Below are 26,298 nucleotides of genomic sequence, written 5' to 3'. Positions count from 1 at the left end.
ACACATCAGGAACTAATTGCCAATTTGGCAAATACATTGACTAATGTCATTCACTGTTATTTCTAAATCCTCTCCTGTCCTTGACCCCCACTATCTAGATGTAAACTTGGAACCATTAGTGGAGAAGGATAAAGTCTTCTGGTACCACGAATGGAATTGAGAGGGATTTAAATTCAGTGCTTTTGAGTGTGGTGAAATGAACACAGCAGTACATTAATGCTAGGATTTGAGCTCACACAGCATGAGAGCTTTCAAAAACCATGTTTAAGGAAGCAAACAGAGCCACTACCAACTCTTTCAGAGGAAGCTAAAGAAGTCGGACAAAACAAGGGAGTACAAATAAAAACTGCAACTGTGCTGGAATTAGGTAGGAAGAAAAAAAGGACTTTGTTTACCAAAGAAGATTCACATATGGGATAGAGACAGTACACCCTTCAAATGGTTGGTAAGCCTTGGTTGGTTAGATGCTGCTGAACACACAGAAGCCTCTTCAAACTGCCCCCACATTTGGCTGACAAAACTGGGTCAAATGTCAGGATGCAATCTGGTCTAAAACGCCATAAGAAAGGAAATTTGGAAAATGAGAGTTGGATACCAGCACCACTGAAGTATAAATAAAAATAATTTTTAAAAACTCCATACATCCTAATTTTCTCTCAAAGTAGACTGTTTATCATGTTATCAAGAAAGGCAAGTTGCTTAGTTTAGGATCAGCTCCCTTATACTTTCGACTTTTTCTTTATTAGTTCTAATTGGCTCTTCCAGTCTCTGTGTGAACCATGATCAGATCAATAATGTTCTTCAAATGTATAATGTACTGAGAGCCATATTTTCTATTGCAATGAACCCTCTTGATCTCCAAAGGAGAAATGATCCCCAAGTACAAATATTCCTTCTAGAAAAGGGGAGGGGGAGGTATTTTGTAAAAAAAAAAAAAAGGGGGGGGGGAAGGTGAGGAGGGAATTTAGAAGTCCCAAAGTTAAATTAATACTGCACCAAAATAGTACATTAGCAAAGTTTAATAAGGAAAAAGTTTCAGCTTGCTCTAAACACCTGGATTTCTTTTTCTGTGCCACAAGCAGCCAGACTCCCAACACCCACCTATCCTCCTATTCCTCCTGGAATTATTTAGATTTTTAATATCTTCAAACTTTAAGATGAGTGGCTCTCATTCCTACTCTATGCCATCCTTGTTTATTTCCTGCCAACTCCTAATACTCTAAATGAAAGAAAACCCAAATTTTTCTCCAGTCCTGTTCCCCTCCCCCCACCACAGACTGGTTAGTTCTGGAGACGACACATTCCCAGTCCTCCCCGCCAGTTTGATTAATGTGTCTTGGCTAATTGTGTGAAAGATGGCAGTCCTTTAGCAAGTGTGACCAGTTTATTGTTCAGCCAATCACGGGAGCCTCAGTTAGCATGTGAAAGGGGTGGGGGGAGGGGGGAAGGGTGAGTGTTCTATCGGCTGAGTCAAAGGAGGAGCATTTTGGGGGGTCACAGGGCAACACCCACTTCTTTGAGGGGATGTTACTATGCTCTACTAAACCTGTAAACCTCTTACTCAAAGCACTTTTTTCTCCTCCCTCCTTTTTCAAGTAGATCTTTTTTTCCCATGGTGCAAGCAAGCAAGACACTGGCTAGTCTGCAGACGGATTTCACGTCCCAGGGTTTTTAATATTTCACTTTTATATTTCGGTTAGAGAATGATCCTGCTGAGAGGCTGGGAATCCGTGCTCATCAGATCCCCTCGCTGACACTTGGATATATTGCTCTGAAAGCTATCCCAGGAGAAAACATTAAACAAAAAAAAAAAAAAAGCCTACTTTTCAAAGCCTACTTCTCAATCTGCCCACATCAAAATAAGACAACTGGCCCTTTGAAGTTGAGGACACAGACTTCTCAGCCAGCTTCCAAAAAAAAAAAAAAGAAGAAAGAAAGAAAGAAAGAAAAAGGCAAGGAAAAAGAAAAGGAAAAGGGAAAAGAAAGAAAAAGAAAATGAGAAAGAAATTTCTTTTAAATTGTATGCCCTTCTCACCTTGCCCACATCAAAATCAGGGCCAGCAGCCCTTTAAATCATGGCCAGAAAACCTTGCAACTTAATTCCATTAATGAAGGTCATCAAGAGAGTAGGGAAAAGGCTATTTACCACCCTTCGATGCCCTGCTAGCCAATACAAATTGTCCATTCTTAAGCCACTTCAGCCCTTTCTCCTGTACTGATTATCAGTACCAAAGATTGGTTTTCTGGTTACAAATCAATATCGAAATGGAAGGAGTTAAGTTCCTGGTAGAAGTGGAGGCACCTTGGTGACAAGGCACAGGTTCTTGTACCTTTCAGTGATTCCTTCAGGCTTTTACCCAACTCCCTTCTCCTCTTCAAGGGAGAGGAAAAAGTAGAGCTTGGGAAAGCCAAGTCAAAAGTACAAGGCCAGGGATGGTGAGGATACTTCTAGCCTACACAAGCTATTAGTCTTGGGTTATGTGTTGTTACCCCTTTACAAATTACTACCTGTTACGAATGTAGTTTGCAATAGTGATGTCATTGGTCCTGTGTCCAAGACATAACAGATTCTTCAGTTGTCTATATACAGGGTATTTTAAAAGCCTTAGAGTTGTTTTAAGGTTAAATAACTTTAAAAGCTTTAAATGGCACTAAGACCTTTGGGACACTCTGAGTGTACCCAAAACAGCTTACTAATAACTTGAGGGAAGGGAAAAGACAGAAGACTTACAAAGACTTCACCCTTTGAATGAGTCAATTTGAATAATTGTTTTCAGTTTGTTGCCACAGTCCCAAGCCTTGGCCAAAAGAGAGATCTGATAAGAGACCAGATGAGTTATGGCAAATCCACCATCACTGTTTGAACAAAATGCGTAAGCCATGCACAGCCCTCTGTAAAACTGAAATCGTGACATAAATATAAACTATTATAATCATAATAATAATTATTGTTCATTATGCTTGTCAGCATAATTGATTAATGAAGGGAATCTGGTGACAGTGACCTTTGCAGCAGTTAGACTTAATGTTTGTTATATCTTCCATAACATAGTCATGCCCCTAAACTTCTTCTATCCAAGTAAAAAACTGTGGAAGCTTAAAGGAACTCTCTTTTTTGCCCTCCCAGTGTAAGATAGGAAGCATGAGGAAGATAGGAAGCATAATAAGAAAATGAGGAGCCAATTTCCCTCATTCTGATAGGTGGAGAAGAGCACTGTTTCATCTGGGCCTTGGCTTCTGTGAGGAACCTGTTAGCTACTTTTCTTCATGCAGCACCATAGGCAGGGAGCAGGATTGGGAAAATCATCCTATTCCAAAGCTACTTACTTGCTGGAGTGGAGATTGATTTTTGTTAAAATTTTCAAGCTATAGTTAGCATATCATCGTTTAGTTTGGATATCATAATTCTTAAAGCAACCAAATATATTTTACAGTTATTTCTTCTCCTTCAAGGCCAAGGAGACTCTATATGAGACTACAGAGTATCTGTGTTAAACCTTGTTGATTAAACCAAGATGTCTGCTGGTTGATGTGCAGTTGGTTGAGCTAGGATGGTAGGAAAGCAAAATACTCAGCCTCTACCTCTCCCATTCTCCACCTTACCTCTACCTACCTTACCTTTGCCTACCATTTCTCCCCTCCTTTCCCCACACTATGTCCTGCTCTCTAAGGGCCTCTCTCTAGGGTAAGCTCAGACCAAAGGTGGCAAAAACAACATTCCTGAAGTGTCAGACAGAAAGAAAATGAAAGAAATCAAAGGGATCTGTTGGTCTAAGTAGACCTTCTCTGTTTCTTTTCTTTGTGAAATCCCAGATCCTTGAAGTATTAGGATGAAGTAACTGACAAATCTAGTCCCTCCACCAAGAATGATCACAACCCTTCTACAACTAGGTGATAAGCCTTCCAAACTTCGGCTGACTCTTTGATGACAGACATACACTCTATGATCAGGTCCACAATAGAAGTCTATCTAACTTGATAGAACCTACAAGGACTTACCTTTCTACCAGCAGAGCTTTTGAGAACCCAGAGTTCCCTCTACACCATGACAAGGAAGAGATCTGTAGCCTATTTCAGGAAATTTGTGGAAGTCTTTCTTTAGTTTTCTTCCTATATTTTACATAATGCAACTGTTCTAGGATTTACCCAAAGGAAAATTTAGTAATCTGAATGGGTTTCCCTTAGCTAGATACATTTGGTGACCCTTATTAACAGAATTAAGTTTAAAGGTTTTTGAGTCATGATTTCAGGGGCTGCAGTCACTGATTTTGATGTGGGCAAGGTGAAGATTATACAAATAAAAAAGTTGATTCCCTTCTTTCTTTCTGAGGGGGATGCCATATCCTGCCCTCCTCAATAAAGCTGAATGGATTAGGAAACAGAGATGGAATTAATCAATATGTTAGTTTCAAATATTGATCAACTCCAATTTTTATGTCCTGGGGTTAAGAGAAGTCAGTTAATTTCACCTCTTACCATAGAGCTCTCTCTTAGAAAAGCACTAATCAAGGCAGTTCAGTGAAATGTCCAAGGAATAAAAGACTTGATTAGCTCAAACTTCATTGGACAGCCAACAGGAGAAGACTGGTTCTTAATGGTCAACGTTGTACTTACATGGGGTTCCTCCTAAGAGCGTTCTGAAGCTCTGTCAGTATTACCTGGATTATAGTTAGGCAGCTTGGAAACTCCAGGCCAAGTATCCTCGGTAGGCACTCCCAATACCTATGAAGCCAAAGTAGGAGAAATACAAGAAGAGAGGTAGGATAAATAATGCAAATCAGAAGTGAGATGGTCCAGAAATGGTATGAGTCATATACTCACGAAAAAAAAAATGCTTTGTATTTGACGTGACTTAGAAAATAATTTTTCGGGAAATACTTACGGTCTAAGTCTATAGGCCAGTATCAATGGATATAAGAATAAATTACATATATTACCACTACTTTGTTGGTTATTCTTGATTGATTAAGTTCATAGAGCCTGTAAGGCTTTATCTCTCATTATTCTTCATCATGCATTGCACCACTTCAGATAAAATAACCAACTAGATGTTCCCCAAACAATATTCCATCTTTGACCACAATGTGTTTGTAGAGGCTGTCTTCCACAACTGAAATGCACTTACTACCATCTCCATCTCTCTCTCTCTCTCTCTCTCTCTCTCTCTCTCTCTCTCTCTCTCTCTCTCTCTCTATAACTGGCTTCCTTCAAGGCTCAGCTCAGGGGCTACCACCAATGGGAGCCTTTCCTAAACCCCCAACTGTTAGCACTTTACCATTCTAATTATCTATTTTTCTGTGTGTGTGTTTTGTCTCCACAGCAATAGTAGTCACTAGTGCGTATGTATGTACATAAATATGGAAAGAGAGAGCTTTAAGATTTGTTAAGTACTTTATACATATGTTAGCTTATTTGATCTTTTCAACAGCTATTACTATCCCCATTTACAGATAAGGAAACTGAGGCTGATGTTAAGTGACTTGCCAAGGATCAGACAGCTAGCAAATATCTGAGGCAGAATTGAAACTCAGGTCTTACTGATTCCAAGGTCAATAGCAGTCCATCTACTGCACCACATAATAGCCTCATTTCAAGAATGAAAGTTTCTTGAAAGCAGAAGCTGTTTCATTTTTGTCTCTATATCCTGTAAACCAGGTGTAGTAGGTGTTTAACAAATGTTTATTGAACTAAATTGAATCCACAACATCAAACTCAAATTTAACACCTGCTCATAAATATAGAAATTACTTTAATTTTCCAATCTGGTCAGTACAACCCAACAATGAGCCATACCCAATTCCCAATACCCATACCCATTCCTGGGAACCACAGTAGCATTATAAATAGTTCATTGGTAATAGTTTACATCTATATTATTGACATGTAGAGACCTCTCAGAAGCACTATAAGTAGGAGATATTTAAGTAGCTTTGGTCTATTTAAACATGAATGTAGTCTGAACTTCTGCAGTGGACTATAAATTACCTAGCTATAGAAAGGTATAATGAATAAGTTCAGATCTTAACATTTTTTGGCTTGGAAGTCCAAGACTCTAGCTGAGAAACACGTTTCAGGTCTCATAGCAAGGTACCAAAGGGTTATTTTTTCCTCATTAAAATCAAATGCATAAAAGATAACGGGTTGGAAGAAAGAGCACTTGGTCCAGCAGGAAGAATATGTGGACTCAAGTCCCAGTTCCACTATTTATTAGCTGTGTGACTCTGGGCATATGACTTTTCCTCTCTGAATTCTAGCTTCCTCACCTTAAATTTTAGAAAAAGATGGGCATAGAAATAGGTGATCTTTAAGGTCCTGTCCAATTCTAACATTCTCAGCCTTCTACAGTACCCTTCTTCTACTCCTTTTTCTCAGCAGCTGAAAAAACATCTGGAACGCCTATAGATTTTTCCAAACACTCTCCTCTAGGCTAAGGATAGCACAGAGAATCTTGGAATCCATTTTGAAAGGAAAAAAAGAGAATTGGGCCAATTAAAAAAGAAAAACACAAAAACAACTAACTACCACGCACTGATTAATCTCTCAACTCCCTTCCAGCTCTAAAGTTCTAAGCTCTGTGTGGGTAAACAAGTGGGTGTGGCTCACTTGTGCCCACAAGTTTTCACTTGGCTCAGACTTTGGGATGTGCCTACCAGCTGGTTGATCCGAATGGAAAGAAAACAAGATCAACTCCTTGACAATAACAGGATAGCACCAATGGTGAATTCGAACTCCTAATGACAAAAACAAACAAATAAATTCCCTTGCCATATTTGTTATATCTGTCAGAATTGTTATGACTTATTCTTTGGTTTAAAGTAGGAGTTACTTATTTATTCTTAACCAGCAAGTGGTTCCAATCTTTATAAGTATGAAGACCGCATTGTAACATCAAAAATTTTATTGGACCTTTATGTGATAGCGTTTGTACTATTTGTATCCACTGCTTGAGAAAATAACATAATGACAAAGATATAATAAATTCAGTAATACTTTAAAATGAATTTCTATTTTATTAGTCATAAGAGCATCTACCTATATTTAAAAAACAGTCACGCATATCTATATCTATATATAGATATATAGATATAGATATATAGGCAAGGTACATTACTTATTCACTCTATGGAAGGTATATCTGCTTATTTATGGATCTGAATAACTTCTTAGCTCCCACTCCTTCCCCCAGGGGTCTATACCCTGTAAGTTGAAAACTATGCTTTTATTTTTTAACATGACATTTTAAAGTTCCAATGAAAGATTTCAGCAAATTCTAACTCTCTGATAACTTCTCGCCTCTTAACTTTCTCTGAGGGTGATGTGGAGAATTTTCCTAAAGTAAGTTAGCAAGAGAAAAAATTTAGCATAGTTTACAAGTTAAAACTAAAATTTAGCATAGTTTACATAGTTTAAAGTTAAAGACCACTGATTAAAACTTTAAGAGTCAATGAGCAGGGTTTTTTGTTTGTTTCTTTGTTTGTTTATTTTGGTTTGAACCCCTTATGGGCTGGTGTAACTAACAATTTTATTACCTTTTTTAAAATGGGGAACGAAGATTAAATGAGAATTTCCATTGATAAATGGGAAGACAGTATAATCCATCTTACTCTTACTTCAATAAGGATTGGATCTTTTGCTGCCATGTTCATGGCCAGAGAAATGGACGAAAGCTTAATCAGAAAGACAATGGTGATGGGAATTTTGAAACAAAAGAAAATCCATAGAAATGGCATTTTAGGAAGTTAGGTGACTATAGATACAGGTTCCTCTTTAGGTGTGTGTCTCTGAGACTGGACATCTTTATACTTGAAAAATAAACTAAAAGGGAAACAGTGGTTAGAGACTGGGAAATTTGGACCAAAATCAGAAAAATTTTGTTAAGAGAAAAAATTTGCTACACTCAATATGATGATTATTTTTTTTGTCTGTACTTGTGATTTCATTAACATTGGGAATGATCTGTAACTTCAGGTCTCAGAGAGTTGCCTGGGACATCGAAAGGTTAAGTGACTTGCCCCTGATCACATAGCTAATACATATACGTATATATATGTATATACATATATGTATGTATGTATGTATGTATGTATGTATGTATGTATTCCTGATCTCCTTTGAAGCTCAGCTCAATCTCCATTTTCTACATGAAATGGTCCCTTCAGTTATTTATGCATTCCTCTCCAAGGCTACTTTGTATCTCTTGCGTATGTGTCCTGTATATAGTAATATATGTGCATATTATCTCTCCTGTTAGAATATAAGCTCTGTCAGGGCAGGAAGTGTTTCGCTTTTGTCTTTCTGTCCCTGGTGCCTATCGCAGTGGCGAGCACGTGAGTCCTTAATAAATGCTTCTTGATGCACAAGTTAGCATGTAAAGATTCCTGCACACTTGAAAGCCCTGTAGAAATGCTAGCTGTTATTATTATTTAGCGGCAGCAGCAGCCCTGCAGGATATGTGACTGGTGGTTTTTGAGACAATCTACATACAGGGAAATTCCAACTGAGATGCTTGAAATCATAGAAATCATCGAAATTATGCTTCATTTATTTTATTTTTTTAACCTGCCTAAAGTGTCACATTAAAAAGGAAGCACATGGATGACTTTGTGACTTTCTCCCATCACGTCAAAGCATGACAGTAGAGATCCAACACAAGGCTGCTATATGAAGACAGCATGAAGTAGTGAAAAAAGACAAAATTTGGAGTGAAATGACACGTGTTTTCCTCTGTGACTTACTCTCCCAGCATGGGCAAGTCACTCTCCTTTTCTGGGACTCTGTTTCCCCATATGTAAGATGAAGGGGGATTGGATTAAATTATTTTTGTGGTCCCTTCCAGATCTCTGATCTATCTGAAAGATTTAGGAATAAAAGTACTCACTACCTGATAAGTTTATTCTTTGTATGATATACTGAGGAACAGGATATCCAGGAGGGATGTGTCTAGGAGAAATATAATCTTCTTCTCTCATGACTTTAAAAGACTATGACACTTTTAAACAACAGTGTATAGGCCAGCGATGAGTTATATGAGTCAATAAAACTGGAAAATAATTCTACTTTTGGAGAAGAAAAATTTAATGAGGCAGGGAAGGATATTGATTGTTTTTTTAAGTAGAAGCTGGGTAATAGCATGTCCTTTACGCTTGTTCAATCTATTGCTGTTTAAATTGGTCTTAAATTTTTGATGCATTTTCATAAACATCAAAGAGAAGTCCCCATTTTTTTACACTGTTGATAAGACAGCTGTCCAAATGAAAATGGCTTTTATGGAATGAGTATCAGCTCTGCATGTTGAACATATCATAATGACAGCTTATATTTATATAGGATTCTATGGTTTACAAAAAAAAAGCCTTCTTCACAATGATGCTTTGGAGGAAGAAATATAAATATTATTTCCATTTTGCTGATGGGAAAATTGAGGTTCAGAGTCTATAAATGAATAGTAATTATTAGAATCAAGACTATCTTCTGACTTGAGAACCAGTGTGATGGACTTAGAGTCAGGGGATGGGTTCAAATCTTATTTCAAACATTTACCAGGTCTGTGCAAGCCACTTCTCAAAGCCAGTTTCCTCATATAAAATAGTGAAAATTATACTTTTTTTATAGTATATCTCACAGGGCTACTTTGAAGAAAGTACTTTGAAAACTTTGAAAAATGTGAAGTATCATTTTTTATTATAATTTTTCAAGGCCCATTGTCTTTCCAATGCTCTATACTAATTAATGAATCAAAAGCAATTTACTTTAACAGATTAACATTCAGCATCTTTAGATTGATGTCATCTATTTTATTATCTAAAATATATCCTACAGAGGCAGAGTCAAGATGGTGACATGAAAGGAAGCAGTTTTGCCTTAGCTTTCCAGCACACTTTTCCACAACAACCTAGAAAATGGATTAGCCTGAATTCTGAATGGGAAAGCCAAGAAAAAGTCACAGTGAATCATTTTTCCAGATCAGGGCAACTTAAAAAGACAGGTAGACACTTGTGTGGAAGCTGTCTAGGAGTATGCAATATGGTGTGAGTGGAGAGTATTCTGTTAGGTAGGAACCAAAAGGAAGCCAAGACAGAGCACCAGGAAAAGAGGCATGGGGGTAGAAAGAAAACCTAGGGGACCCCTAAACTAGAGCTAGAAACAGAAATGGATGCTATCTGGAAGCTCTGTTTCCTATTACCCAGTTCTAAGTCACAGACCCAGAGGGTAGAAGAGTGGTAATTAGTGAGTGGGGCCCTTGCTGAGTACTGAGCACAGAATAAGTTCCAGAAACTTAGCTGTGTGGATTTGAGCACAGGAACAGAGCAGTGATTCAGTTCTAACCTTTAACCAGCATATAAACTTACAATGGAAAAACCAGAGCAGAAGACCAAGACCAAAGGGGAGCCAGCAGTTCAATCACTCTGAACCTGCAGAACCTCCCAGAAAGCTAACAATATACAGAAATTCAACTATACATAAGCCAACAGATCCAAGGTGCAGAGATCAGACCAAGAAGGCATTGAACAGACCTCTCCCTGGATCACACCACTTTGGAAGCACCAAAAACTTGCAGGCCCAGAAAAGGAGTGGTAAAAGCTGCAGAAGTATGCAAAAAGACAAAAGCTAAGGCCAGACATCTCACACACACACACACACACACACACACACACACACACACACACACACACACACACACATACCCCTTTAGAGGTCAAAAAACCCAAGACTACCATAAAATCCAAAATCAAGAAAAATAGGAAAACAAAAACAGAACCTGACCATAAACAGCTACTATGGTGACAAGAAAACTCAAGACTCACACACATAAGGTAATGACTTAAAAACACCTACAAGAAAAACCTCAAAGGAAAACTCAAATTGGACCCAAGTCAAACAAGAATTCCTAGAAGAGTCAGAGAAAAAGCTATAAATTATTTTAAAAGTAAAATGAGAGCTACGGAAGAAAGATATGAACAAAAAATTAGCAGCTTGATAAAAGAGGTACAAAACCTTACCAAAGAAAATAATTCCTTGAGAATTAGAATTGACTGAATGACATGACATGTCAAGAAATAATAAAACAAAGTAAAAAAAATTGAAATGTACAAGAAAGGGTGAAATATAGGAAAAACAACTGACCTGGAAAATAGATCAAGGAGAAATAAGAATGATTGGACTACCTAAAAACCCAGAACAGAAAAAGAGTCTAGATACTACATTTCAAGAAATTATAAAGGAAAATTACTCAGATATCTTAGAACCAGAAGACAAAGTACACCAGTTATCATCTGGAAGAATTTCCAAAATGAAAACTTCCAGGAATATTATAGCCAAAACCCAGAGATCCCAGGTCAAGGAGAAAATACTTCAAGCAGCTAAAAAGAAACCATTCAAATGCCTTGGAACCACAGACATGATCACACAAGATTTAGCAGCCACCACTATGTTGGAATATGGTATTCCTGAAGGCAAGACATCTAGGATTACAACCAAGAATAACCTACCCTGTAATACTGAATATAATCCTAAAGAGGAAAATGGATGTTTAATGAAATAGAGGACTGTCAAACATTCCTGATTTGAATATATATATATATATATATATATATATATATATATATATATATATACACCATGTGACTTTTGCTGGTTAGATAACAAATTATGTTCATTGTTTTCCAATGTTTAAGCATCCTTACATTCCTGATATCAACTTAACTTGGTGGCAATGAATTATTTTCTGAATATATTGCGATAGACTCCTTTTTATTCAAAAATTTTGCATCAACATTCATTACTGAAATTAGTACTTTCTCTGCTTTATGTCTCCCTGGTTTGGATAAAAGAACTACATTTGTTTCATAAAAGGAGTTTGATTCAGTGCCTTTTTAAAAGGAAAGCAAAAAAATTTGGGGCAGTAATACTCACATGACAAAAAGAGCCAGTGTTTAAAAGGACATCCTCCCAAAGGATAAAGGAATTCCCCAGGCTAGTACAGCCCTAGTTTGGGAGTAGGGGATAGAGAGATATCACAAGGATGGTGGTGCCAGGGACCAGGAGCTGGTGAGATGGTCATCAGTTAGTTTTTCTATAAGAATGACATAAGAGTAGGTTCTTTTCATTCTCCTCTTCCTATCACTCCTATATTTGCTATACTTAAGTTTTTTCCTTATCATTTAGTGTGATAAGGGAAAGCTTCATTCTAAATTGCTTTTCATTGTGCTACATCTTCTCAGGATTCCCAAAATATTTTGAAGAAAAAGCTGGATTACCCAAAGGAGTTGACTTAAGGTGCAAAGAAGATCCCCATTAAAAAGTTGTCCACACCTCCCACCTCCACCCCTAGTGATAAATGTTTTCAGTCACAGGAACTCAGGAACTAATTTTCTAAGACATGTGGGATCTCAATGTGTATAAGCAGAAAGAAAACTCACACCAATGACATCAAAGACTGTAAAGTGATGCTTTATCAGCACAAATCATATTTTTACAAGTTATGTAGTAGATATGTAAAAGATTCATACAGTGTCCCAAACAATTGAATCAATATGATCATTATTTTATAACTTTCCGTTTGTACTCTCTCCCTTGACCTCTCAAATTGGCCCAGTGGAAAACAAAGGCTACTCAGAAGTTTAATTTTATTTTTCCTGCTTACTTCTTACTAAATAAATGAAAGAAATCAGCTGAATACCACATAACCCTCTTAACTACTGCTATTGCTTTTATTTACTGAAAAGAAGGAAATGAAGGTTTTATGACCACCCCCAAAAATTTTTAAAAGGTATTATGCCTCAAAAGACAAAAATTTAGAGGTACTCCAAATAACAATGGGAAGCAAGTAATAAAGAAGTTGACTTTCTCCCTTAGAAAGGCACTCTGGCATCTCTTCCCAAGAAACTCAAGTGGGACACTCCAGGAAATACTCATAATCAAGATGATTACTCAAGAGTTACCAGCCTCCTTGAGTGTCAAGTTCCAAAATAAATTGAGAGTAAAGCTCTAATTGAAAACATTTGACTATTCAATCCATTTACTCTAAGTTAAGAAGCTATATTGAGTCTTCTATATTAGATCAGTAGAAGTACAATATATAAAGAGGTTATACTAAATTAAAATCCTTGTGTTTAATAAGTAGAGAGTATTTCTGAATGCAGGCAATGGTGTGTGTGTGTGTGTGTGTGTGTGTGTGTGTGTGTGTGTGTCTGTGTGTGTATCAATGGATAGTACAGATGCTGGGGGAAGAGGCTGGTTAGTATTCTATAGCAAAAATTAGCTATGGGAGAAAATCATGGGTTGAAGGACAGCAGGAATCTCCAAGAGTAAGGAAGGCTTATGGACTACTGTAAGATCATAGTGGGAATACAATGACCTTACTACTAAGAGGTTCATAATTGTGCCTCATACTACAGTTACCGTAACTTTTATTTAAGACTGGTTCTCTCTATTTTACCCAGACTAGAAATGCAGCAACTTTTCATAAATCATGCTATGTGATTGGCATGGAAACCTTGATTTGCTCCATTTCCAACCTGGGTCATTTTTCCTCTCCTTGGTTATCCCCTCTACTCCCTGCTCCCATATGCTCGCTTTATTAATGACAGAGTTAGTGTGAACACCTGATCAGCTTTAGCCCTACTATAGCTTAGAACTCTCAGATTCAAGGGATCTACCAGTCTCAGTCTCTCTAGAAACATCAACTACATGCATGACCACCATGTCCAACCCATACCTTAATCAAATCCTATATACAATCAATACCTCAAAGCAGATAGCTTGTTACAATCCTCCTCAAGGTAGATTTGGTTCAAGGTTTGAAACTTAGGCATGATTTTCTCTAGGAATAAGATACTTTTCTTACCTTCCAGATCTTCTCTAGTTGTTCAATGATATCAGAAACTCCAGGAAATAAAGGTTGACCCTGGAGCATTTCAATAAAGATGCAGCCTGCACCCCTGAAAAAGGGAAAAAGGTGATCTTGGTACCTTTGAGGACATTATATAAATCTCAGGATGTCAGAGGTGAAAGAGACCCCAGAAGTCATCAAGTTCATTCCATCTCAAGATGAGAATTTTTTCTGTAACACATCTAACAAGAGGTTGCCTGGCCCTTCCTTGAACACTTCCAGTCAGGGTGAATCCACTTCCATCCCAATTTTGAATATCTCTAATTATGAATTTTTTCCTTGCAACAAATCTAAATTCAGTACTTTCCAGATTTTACCCATTTCTGCTAGTTGTGCCCTCTGGGTTAAAGAGAACAAGTGTAATCTGTTCTCTACATGACAGCCTTTAAAATACTTAAAAATAACTTTTATATTCTCAACTCTTTCTTTCCCCTTTTCAAAAAAATTGTGTATTTTGTTTTTAATTTGTGCAATAAAACAAGCATTTCCATAACATAGTATAATTAGAAAAGATGACTTCACATGGGGTTGTTTGCCTTTGCTAAACATCTCTGTCTCCTTCAATGGTCTCCATATGACATTAACCCTCACCACTTGGTTTGTCTTCTCTGGATGTTCCCAAGCTTATAAATATCTTTATTAAAATGTGGCACGAGTACATGAAAAGGGGGTATTAATTATCACATATGTGCAAAACTAGGTTTAAGTCATACTTGCGGCGGAGCCAAGATGGCGGAGTAGAAAGACGCACATACACATAGCTCCAAACCCACAACCCACAGAACGGCTAGAGGGGACCAACTCACGGTGAATTCTGCACCCAGAGGCCACGGAATATTGGAGCGAGGGAGATTTCTGTTCCGGAGAGACCTGCAAACCTCTCGCAGGGGGTCCTTCGCGCTGTGGACTGGGCGCCGGGACTGGGAGCTGAGTGCAGCCCTGCAGCGGCCGTGACACCGTGAGGAAAAGATCCGAGTGGGCTACTGGGACGGGATCTCCAGCGGCCACGCGGGTCCCTCCACCCACAGAGGGACCTGCAAACCTCTCGCAAAAGGTCCGTCGCGCTGCAGACTCGGAGCCCAGCCCAGACCTGCGGCGGCCACGGCTCCGAGAGGTACAGATCTGAGCAGGCTTCAGGGACGGGATCTCCAGTGGCCGCACAAGCCCCTCCACCCACAGGTGATGGGGGTCGGTGAGAGAGTCTCTTTGGTGGGTCGAGAGGGGAGTGGGGTGCCCCCATGGCTCGGGCCCCCCCGGGAGATAGAAGCTGAGAGGCGGTTGCAGACAGGGGCTCCCCAAGCGGGTGGGAGCCTGGATCCATTGTGGAAGGTCTGTACATAAACCCCCTGAGGGAACTGAGCCTGAGAGGCGGCCCTGCCCCGACCTGACCACCTGAACTTAATTCTCACACTGACTAGCAGCCCTGCCCCCACCAAAAGCCCTAAGGTGGGAAGCAGCATTTGAATCCCAGTCCCCAAACGCTGGCTGGGAGGACCAGGAGGCGAGGTGGGTGTGAGGAGAATATTCAGAGGTCAAGTCACTGGCTGGGGAGAATGCCCAGAAAAGGGAAAAGAAATAAAACTATTGATGGCTACTTTCTTGGAGAACAGACATTTCCTCCCTTTCTTTCTGATGAGGAAGAACAATGCTTACCATCAGACAAAGACACAGAAATCAAGGATTCTGTGTCCCAGCCCACCCAATGGGCTCAGGCCATGGAAGAGCTCAAAAAGAATTTTGAAAATCAAGTTAGAGAGGTGGAGGAAAAACTGGGAAGAGAAATGAGAGGGATGAAAGAGAAGCATGAAAAGCAGATCAGCTCCCTGCTAAAGGAGAACCAAAAAAATGTTGAAGAAATTAACACCTTGAAAACTAGCCTAACTCAATTGGCAAAAGAGGTTCAAAAAGCCAATGAGGAGAAGAATGCTTTCAAAAGCAGAATTAGCCAAATGGAAAAGGAGATTCAAAAGCTCACTGAAGAAAATAGTTCTTTCAAAACTAGAATGGCACAGATGGACGCTAAGGACTTTATGAGAAAGACAGATATCACAGAACAAAGCCAGAAGATTGGAAAAATGGAAGATAATGTGAAATATCTTATTGGAAAAACAACTGACCTGGAAAATAGATTCAGGAGAGACAATGTAAAAATTCTGGGACTACCTGAAAACCATGATCAAAAGAAGAGCCTAGACATCATCTTCCATGAAATTATCAAGGAAAACTGCCCTGAGATTCTAGAACCAGAGGGCAAAATAAATATTCAAGGAATCCACAGAACACCGCCTGAAAGAGATCCAAAAAGAGAAACTCCTAGGAATATTGTGGCCAAATTCCAGAATTCCCAGGTGAAAGAGAAAATATTGCAAGCAGCTAGAAAGAAACAATTCAAGTATTGTGGAAATACAATCAGGATAACACAAGATCTAGCACCCTCTACATTAAGGGATCAAAGGGAATGGAATAGGATATTCCAGAAGTCAAAGGAACTAGGACTAAAACCAAGAATCACCTACCCAGCAAAACTGAGTATAATACTTCAGGAGAAAAAATGGTCTTTCAATGAAATGGAGGATTTTCAGGTTTTCTTGATGAAAAGACCAGAGCTGAAAAGAAAATTTGACTTTCAAACACAAGAATGAAGAGAACCATGAAAAGGTGAACAACAAAGAGAAGTCATAAGGGACTTACTAAAGTTGAACTCTTTACATTCCTACATGGAAAGACAATATTTGTAACTCTTGAAACATTTCAGTATCTGGGTACTGGGTGGGATTACACACACACACGCACACACGCACACATACATAGAGACAGAGTGCACAGAGTGAATTGAAGAGGATGGGATCATATCTCAAAAAAAAAAAATGAAATCAAGCAGTGAGAGAGAAATATTGGGAGGAGAAAGGGAGAAATTGAATGGGGCAAATTACCTCTCATAAAAGAGGCAAGCAAAGACTTATTAGTGGAGGGATAAAGAGGGGAGGCGAGAGAAAAACATGAGGTCTACTCTCATCACATTCCACTAAAGGATAGAACAAAATGCACACTCATTTTGATAGGAAAACCTATCTCACAATACAGGAGAGTGGGGGACAAGGGCACAAGCAGGGTGGGAGGGAGGATAGAGGGGAGGGCATGGGGAGGAGAATGCAATACGAGGTCGACACTCATGGGGAGGGAAAGGATCATAAGAGAATAGAAGTAATGGGGGACAGGATAGGATGGAGGGAAATATAGTTAGTCCTATACAACACAACTAGTATGGAAATCATTTGCAAAACTACACAGATTTGGCCTATATTGAATTGCTTGTCCTCCAAAGGGAAGGGGTGGAGAGGGAGGGAGCTAAAGAAGTCGGAACTCAAAGTGTTAGGATCAACTGTAATGTTCTTACCACTAGGAAATAAGAAATACAGGTTAAGAGGTAAAGAAAGCTATCTGGCCCTACAGGACAAAAGAGAAGACGGAGACAAGGGCAGAGAGGGAGGATAGAAGAGAGAGCAGATTGGTCACAGGGGCAATTGGAATGCTTGGGTTTGGGGGGGGAGGGGATAAAAGGGGAGAAAATTTGTAACCCAAAACTTTGTAAAAATAAATGTTAAAAGTTAAATAAAAAAAAAAAGTCATACTTGCTCTTCTAACAAAACTTTCACAGACACTTATTCAAGGTTACTTGTTGTTGGAAATCTTGGACAAATGGTAATTATGGAGTGACTAAACAAATTAAGGTACGTGAGTGTGATGGAATATTACTGTTCTTATTGTAAGAAAGAATGCCTATCATGAGTTTGGAGAAGCGGAAGGATACTTCAATGAAGCAATGCAAAGTGAGATAAGTGGAACCTAGAGAACAATATAGATGATATTATTGCAATGGAAATGAAAAAAAGTACCACTACCACATCAAGAAACTCTGAAACTGATGAATGTGGTCATCATGACAAAATGTGGCTCCAAATAGGAGATGAAAAAAGAACTTTTCTCTCTTCTTTGCAGAGGTAGGGAATTATGGGAGGTGAACTCTGCATGGGAAGTCAGACGTTTATAGGCTGGTTAGTTTTGCTGAACTGAGCTTTCCCCCTCTCTTTTTCACTCTGTTCCCAAGGATGGCTCTACGACTAGGAGAGTGAGGAGGGGAAAGGATATATTTTTAAAAGAATGAAAAGAAATCTGAGACAATGATGTTCCTATGACAATAAAGGGCTCCTGCCAAAAAAAAAAAAAAGTTCATCTTTTAGAGAATTCTTTTGAAAAAAGAAACACTCTAAAGCTGGGAATACAATATATAACCCCCCAAAATCATACATTCTCACTTAACTTCAGTTATTCAATTTCTGAGAAGAGAAACAAAATGTTTAACTCTAATGAAATATATTTTCCTTTCTGAGTAGTCATGCTAAAGAATGACTCCCCTAGGCCAAAAATAAACAGGAATGATTTTCTTGTTAATTTCACTTCTTATTATCACTCTTCTGAGTGATATGCAGTAAGAGGGTTCAAGTGGTTGACTACGTGGATTATTTATTACACATTTAAAAAAGGCTCAAATAAACATATAAGATCATTCTAGAGTTCAGACCTGGATTCTTTTTATCCCCAAGAGGCTTTTGTTGCATGGCCAGGAAAGGTTTGTTGCCTTTTAATGTTACTTTTTCATGATGGTGGCTACTGGGAACTATGACTGAGACCTTCTTGCTGTTCCTTGATTCCATTAAAGTTTTAAACTCCCTGGTATCCTATTTCTGGAGCTGTTTGATTTTTCACTTTATATCCAGATGTTCGATACCATAAAGTCAGCTATTCAGGTACTACCAAACCATAGAGTTGTTTGTATTGGTGAGATAAGGTATTAATGTTTGATTGAATTTTTCCATTTTCATCAAGTAGATAGTCACAGTCTCTTGGCTCTTGGTGGGGAGAGTCATATTGAAGGCAATGCTGTCTCTCAGTCAAGAGATTCGACATCTGAAGAAGCACTGTCCCATCATCTCAAGTTGTCATTGATTTAGTCTATCCTTACATATAGGGTATCCCCAAAGTCTTAGTGGCATTTTAAGCTTTAAAAACAGTTTAAAACTGCACGAAGACTTATGTACAGTTCCAGAGATGATGTGAAGGGCAGATAATTGCATCAAAATCCAAACTATATCTAACAATTGTATTTTAGCACTGGAAGAGTTCCAAAGGGAATTGTGGAGGGGAGTTCCTCAATACATTGATAAGAGAAACTTAAATTTTCCTTTATTTTTCAGATTTGCTATTTTTCAGATTTATTTTCTCCACAAAGAGCACTAGTTACTTTACCTTTATTATTTTTACTTGTTCACAACTATTTTAGTTTTTAACAAAATCCTGTTAAACTTCCCAGTCTTGAGAATATATGTATCATACATTTTCTCAGTGGTTCCCTATTAAATATTTCTAACATTTAGGTCCAAATATAGTAACAAGGAGGCATCTCTTCATCATTTTCATTATCTTCCACTTTTCTTTCCCTCTTCCTTCTTCCCCTTCTTTTTCTCCTCTTTTTCCCCATTCATCTTTCTTTTTCTTCTCCTTCCTTATTTTTCTTTCTCCTCTTTATCTCTCCTCCTTCCTTCTTTTTCTTCTCCCTTTTTTATCTTCTCCCTTTTTTCTTTTTCTCCTCCCTACCTTCTTCCTCTTCTAATTTTCATTTCTATTTCATTTCTATTTCATTTCCATTTCTCCCGGCTCTTCATATCTTCAAGGCTTCTCAGAGAGTTTCTGTTCTATGGAGTAACCTCTAGGGTAAGGGACAGATAAGCTATTATTTGGCATCCCACAGTAAATTCTTCCAGAAGAGAGAAATGCAATAGATTTTTTTTACTGATTCATTTGTACCTTTCGCTTCAGCAAAAGATAATAACTCAGGAGTTCTTTGTTATCTCCTTAAATTTCTCTCTAGTCTCACTGAATAAATCTTCCTTTAAAAGAGAGCAACACTCCTTAAATTCCCAAGTCAAATTCTAAAGGAAGAAAGTATTTTAGGAGCTTTAAGTCCCTGTCTCTCTCCCTCCCTCACAGCACCCCTCCTGAAGGTACATGTACCATGTTAGGTTGTTTTGGGGGAACAGAGGAATCAAAATTTCATTTTTTTTGGTGTTGAAATGAATTTAAAATAGCACAATAAATGGAGGCAGCAAGATATTTAAAATAATAAATAGTAGTGATTTTCTTTTTCTTTGTTTTTTTCTTATTTTCCCATTTCTTCTTAAAGCTTGCATTTGCAAGAGACTTAATTGTATATAACATATCCGTCAAAGACAACCTGAGATTTTTCAAAAAGCCTAGTAGCTGCCGAAAATCAACTTGGTACAGAGGATTTTGTATTCCAAAGCACAATCTTCCCTAAAACCCAGTATAATCTTGTAAAATACTGTGTTATTCTTGCTAAAGCTCCCTAATTGGATCTTTTAGGGCCTGAAAAGGATATCAAAAAGAGAGAAAGATGCAAGAGGATTAAAGAATGCTGGGAGTGTTAGTAAAACCTACTTATATATTTTCTACAGTCTAATCAAGGTGCTATTAACCTTTTAAACTTTATGTATATCCCATCGCTGACACTGCTTCTATAAAGGAGCTTTTATAAGGTATGACTTATTAAAATTAGCTTATTTAAGACAAAAGAGTTAATGATCACTCTCATATGCCTTTGCAAATGGAATTCTGTTTGGATTCTATGGGGATTACATGGTCCAGTAGAATAGGATTAGTTTTTTTTTCTTTTCTTCAATTAGCAGTCCTCTTCTTTCCTTTCCCCATTCCCTTCATGTCCTTTCCCACCCAGACTCACCCTCTCTCCCTGTCTTAAAAGAAAAAAAAATCCTAACTTAAATCCGTGTCTTGTAATTACCCCGTTAAGAGAATCTTAATACAATAAACTCACTGGAAAAGTGTTGAATGTTCTATTCCCACATTGTACTTGGCACATGATGTGGCTTTCAGTCATGTCTAACTCTTCATGATGTCATTTGGGATTTTCTTGGCAAAGATGCTAGAGTGGTTTGCCATTTCTTTCTCCATCTCATTTACAGATAAGGAATCTGAGACAACCAGGGTTAAGTGACTTGCCCAGGGTCACACAGCTAGTAAGTATCTCCTCTACCCTATGCTCTACCTAGCTGTCCCATTATAGTGGCTGGCACATTATAGGAGCAGAGTGATACTCATGCTTAGATAATGATAAAACTTCAACATTTCAAGAATCAATGATTTCATCATCCATGGACGCAAATTATAGTCCCTCTATACTTTAGTAAATGGTCTTCACGAGTGGCTACGGTCCCAAACAGCCAGTACTAGGTAAGTAACATTCTATGGATGAGTCTCTCTGAAAATAGCAAGTCTGACATTCAAAAAGTAAGCACATACTATTACTGGTTGGATCCAGACTTTAAGCCTTTCCAGTTGATTAGGGCCTGCCAGAGCTGAAGCTCCTATGTGATAACTTTTGAGAGCTGTCAATTACAAGCCACAAAGAGACACTGAGGTAAGAGTTTACTGGAAGAATAGAAAAGTAATAAGACATAATGACTTTAATCCATACTTTTCAAAACTCCAAAGTGCCAGAGAAACCTTGGAAGTGTCACTGGAGAGCAATACCAATTGATGGATACAACTGATTTGACTATTAAGTTATCTTTCCTGAAATTTTGCTGGGATGTTAGTTAATCTGTATCTTCTGAGATATTGGTGTAGCATTTCTGCTGTCCTTTTCAAGTCTCTGGGAGACCTAGTGGTGCAGTGGATAGAGTGCTGAGCCTGGAGTCAGGAAGACTCATCCTCCTGAATTCAAACCCAGCTTCAGACACTTTCTAACTGTGTGATCCTGGATAAGTCACTTAACCCTGTTTGTTTCAGTTTCTTCATCTATAAGATGAGCTGGAGAAGGAAATGGCAAACCTCTGCAGTATCTCTGCCAAAACCAAACCAAAACAAAACAAGTGGGGTCACAAAGACTCAGGCACAACTGAGGAACAGAAAGATTCCCAGGGGGCTGCTATATAACATTTATATTTATGAACAATATCAGTGATGCCTTGGGTCTTTCTAATGTTGTTTTCCCAAGGGAGTCAAAAAAGCTATGAATATTGTAATTGTTTTTCCAAGTCATGACATATCTAAAAGGAAGAATTGCAAATGGCTAGGCTAGTTCAGAATACACAAGACCTCAAAATCAGGCTTTAATGTCCTAGATTCAACACTCCATCTTATGAGGTTCTATACTTCCCCAATTCTACAGTAAAGCCCCACAGTGGCTCCTGCTATTGCATGGGGGAAATTCAACCCTACATTTTCTTTGAGTTAGGAAGAAGGCAGGCATTATTATCCCATTTTTACAAATCAAGAAACCAAGGGTCAGAAAAAATAGGTGATATATAAAATATGTGTATTGTGTATTAACAAATGTGTATTGATTGATACAATATTTCAGATTTCCTAATTTGCTGTTTTTGTTGTTTTCCCTCACTAGCCTCTGATGGAGTAATTCTTCTGTGTAGTTTTTATTTTTCTTAGAAGAGAAATGACTATAGAACGCCACATTATTCTTGCCTGAAGAAAGTTAAAAATATAACACACATAATAGAATCAACCTTTACAGGCATGCATAAGACCACTTCTGTATATTTTTTGGACATTAAATGCCTTAGTATCAATCTTACCAGATATCCAAATCAGAGGAATATTCTGTGGCTCCTAGCAATGCATCTGGAGGACGATACCAGAGTGTCACTACTTCCGAAGAGTATGTCTGACTGGGGATGGACTTAGCCCGAGCAAGACCTGCCAGATTATATATATAAAACACACACACACACATACACACACACAAGCAATTATATCTCTATGTCCCATAGCAAGATGGCAGTTGATTTTGTGCTGGAAGCAAACAAATCATGGGAGAGTACAGATGAAAAAGCAAACACTCAAAAAATAGATCAATAGTTCTAATTTACAGACAATAATTTGTCTTATTTCATCAAAGTTTCTCTTATCACTATATAATTCTGGTGGTCTTCTATTTGGGAGTTTTTTCAATCAGGTTGTAATGGACAAAGAAAGGACGTTTAGATAAGTCTGAGATATGAGACATAAAGAAAGGAGGGCAAGAGAAGACTGCCAATTTGAGACCTCTCTGAAAAAGAAATGCTCTATAATGTTAAATTAAAATTTTAACTAAATTACTCAATTTAATTTAATTAAAAATTTAATTAAGAAATTGGCAGATATGCCAAAAATACAAAGTTCAGTATTTTTTTCCCTGATAGCCTATACTGGAGATAATTCTGCTATCAGGCAAACACACAGAACTTGAGACTTTGGACAAGTATACCACAATATAATTCTGGAAAAGTAGAGTCTGAAGTTGATCTCTTCATGCTCCCTTTCTAAAATATGCCCCAATTACCTGGAATTGGAATTTTAGCTCAGACTTGGGATTTCCACTGGGAGAGGGTCCTTCAGCAAACTTATAGTTTGGAAATCCTTTCTCCATTCTGGGTACCTTCCTATAATTTGGCTTACTGCTATTATTGAAATAAGAGTATTATCTTAGACTCGATCCCAGCTCTTAGCCTCTAACTAAAGAGATGATATCAAAGAAGTTAGCATCTGTATCTTTTTCATGTCTTACAGAAGTCTGAGATGCTCACTAGTAATATGTCTCCTGTTTCCAAAGGCCAGATCTAGTCAATGCATTGGATAAATAAACACATGCACACAAAAGCGTCATTGTTCATAAATGAGAACGAGACCCAGGGAAGGAGGAATTGACTCACCAAAATCAGCTAATTTGAGTTCTCCAAGATAACTGATGAGTAAGTTCTGAGGTTTCAGATCCCGGTGAAGAATGTGTTGATGGTGGATATAAGCCAGGCCCCGCAAAAGTTGAAACATGAAGAGCTGGAAAAAATAAGCGTCATACCTAAGTAGTTTTGTGCTATCATGTGTTAATATTACTCTAAATCAAAAACAGTTTCCTAAGAGAGGATGGTAAAATTATGCTTTCAGAGAAGCAAAAACTAAAATTCTTTTTTTAGTAGCAAAGTAAGGTCACTGGACCATGATCCAAAACAAAAAAAAACATCTCAAGTTGTCTGGCTTCTCCTTATTAATTTCTATTCAATTGTTAGCATTTATTATGCTTGATTAAGCTTAAGGCTCTGTACTATATGTCAGGGATACAAAGATGGGGACTGTATAGGAACTGCTCTCAAGAAGCCTAGATTTTTAATGAGAGAGAAGGGGTCAAAGGATGAGTGTACAAATAACTATGTTACACAGAAAAATGTAATCTATGAGGAGGAGAGATTTGGGCAAAGTCTTATTTTCTCATTGGAGAAGGGTGAGACCTATCACTTTTGTGTGATGGGGTAAAAGAGTAGTTGTGGAAAGATTCTTGGAAGAGGTAGCATCTTTGTTGCGAAATCATTCATCACTATAATTTTTGCTAGAACAAATGGTTTGGGAAGTTCCTCCCATCTCAGAGATTTTTGCAATTCTATGAGTTGTTTGGGAATGGAATGGCCAAAAGAGAAGACTCCATTCCAGGTTTGGGGACAGAGCAATGAAAGGCAAAAGATTAAGGTGGACAGGATGAGATAAGTCTGGAAAGAGAATATGGAGGCAGATTGCAGAGGACCTGGTTTTCAAGACATTTTACAGGGAGTTTGTACCTTGCTTATTAGGCAACTGCAAATCACTAAAAGTTTTTGGGTGGAAGAGTACATAAAATGTACCGTGTACATCACATGGAAATAAGATAACTGTGCATTAGGAATATTACTTAGTGGTAAGAAAGATGAATTGGAAAGGAAAGGACTAGAGAAGAGAGGACCAGATAAAGGGGTATTAATATAGTCCAGGTGAGAAGAGACAAGTTCCTGAACCAGTCGTTGCAGGAATTGAAAGAAGAAGTAGGCTAGATATGAAATACAGAAACAATAGGATTTGACAGTGAATTGTATGTGTGGAGCAAAGGAGAGAAAGCTAACAAGGAGAACTCCTGATTAATAAGGCTAAGAGACTAGGAAGATGGTGCTAACATTACCAGAAATAGGGAAGTTGGGGAAGGGACAGGCTTAGCTCCTTGATACAGAAGGAGCCTTGATCTTCAAAATTTCAGTTTCACTTTTGCATCAGTCATCAGTCTTCCAGAGAAAAGCATCACCTTAAAAAATGCAAAGACAAGCAGGACTTTCCCGGGACTCGACTTAGCCCAAGATAAATGTTAACCTGGAAAAGGTTCTCCAGGGTTTAAGTTTTATTATATCTCAGATATCCTTAAAACCAAAGACCATGGAGAGGGAAGGACATAGTAAATTGACTCTGGGAATTTTTGTCTACTTTAAAAATCCTAGGTTCATATTTGAAAATACAAGGGAAAGACTACAGATGATGGATTTAAAAAGAAAGGAAACTTTAAAAAAGAGGAGATATTGGGGGAAAAATAAAATGAGACATAGAACGAAAAGGAATGAAGGGGAAGAAAAGGAGAAATGTTTCATGTGGTTATTAAGCCAGAGACTTAGAAAAGTTATCAGCTTCCAATCAGTTTTCCACAAGTACAGAAACCAGCTAGGGGGAAAAGCACTTAATTTTCTAAGTGTCTTTTGCTATTTCTTCCAATGCCACTGGCAATGGAGAATTCAAAAGCTGACACTGGTGTTTAAGGAGATTATGCCAGAACAGAACATGTTCCTACAGTTCAGAAAAGCAAGTGTCAGCCCTCACATTCCTGGTGACATGGAGACAGTGGCAGAATTGAATAGATGAATCAATTTTTCCACCCTATCAGGGAACCTGGGCATCTCAGAGACATGCCAAGTTCAGTGCTCAGCTGTCAGTGGCATGTAAGACTTTGAAACCAAAGTTAATGAGCAGTATGGCCTGGCCCAGAAGCAAGAGCCAGAAATATGTGAGCCATTAGATACCCTATTTGCTTTGGGCAAATCATTTAACCTATCTGCCACAATTTACCTGTCAGAGAAATAGGTATCTTATAGCAGCTTTGCTGATTTTTCACATTCACATAATATTCATTCCTATGAAAATTTGCTTTTTTTCTCTCTCCCCACACTAGATTTCCACTACTTCCACGACACTTGCCAATGCCTTCCTTTATTGTGAGAAAGCCTCCTTAGTTATGCAATATAGAGAATAGTAGGATGGGTAAAGCTGGACCAGACTGGAAGTGAGTTGAAAGTTTAACTGCAGGTATGACAAATGTAAATGACTGCGAAAAGGAAATGAAAAGAAGTAACAGGAGAAGAGGTAAAAGGAAGGATAGCAGAAAAACATGCTTCAGTATAAAACACTTCAACATGAAGGGAAGAAAGAAAAAGGAGAAAGGCCAGGATAAGGAAGAGGGCAAAGTAGTAAAG

General features: G+C 38.1%; 1 protein-coding gene across 4 annotated transcripts in view; it reads right to left on the bottom strand.

The window, feature by feature from the left end:
- CDK15 (cyclin dependent kinase 15) overlaps nt 1–26,298 on the bottom strand; it is a 124,783-nt gene that overhangs the window by 36,994 nt on the left and 61,491 nt on the right. For all 4 annotated transcript variants that reach the window (XM_072617300.1, XM_072617298.1, XM_072617297.1 and 1 more), the window contains 4 exons: nt 23,695–23,818; nt 22,579–22,699; nt 13,847–13,940; nt 4,659–4,722 (listed from right to left, as the gene is read on the bottom strand). In XM_072617300.1, coding sequence (XP_072473401.1) covers nt 4,659–4,722; nt 13,847–13,940; nt 22,579–22,699; nt 23,695–23,818 — 403 coding nt within the window. The remainder of the gene's footprint in view (nt 1–4,658; nt 4,723–13,846; nt 13,941–22,578; nt 22,700–23,694; nt 23,819–26,298) is intronic.

The sequence above is a fragment of the Notamacropus eugenii genome, chromosome 6, assembly GCF_028372415.1.
Source record: "Notamacropus eugenii isolate mMacEug1 chromosome 6, mMacEug1.pri_v2, whole genome shotgun sequence".
In the NCBI taxonomy this organism is placed as follows: domain Eukaryota; kingdom Metazoa; phylum Chordata; class Mammalia; order Diprotodontia; family Macropodidae; genus Notamacropus; species Notamacropus eugenii.
This window is presented reverse-complemented; position numbering and strand designations above follow the sequence as displayed.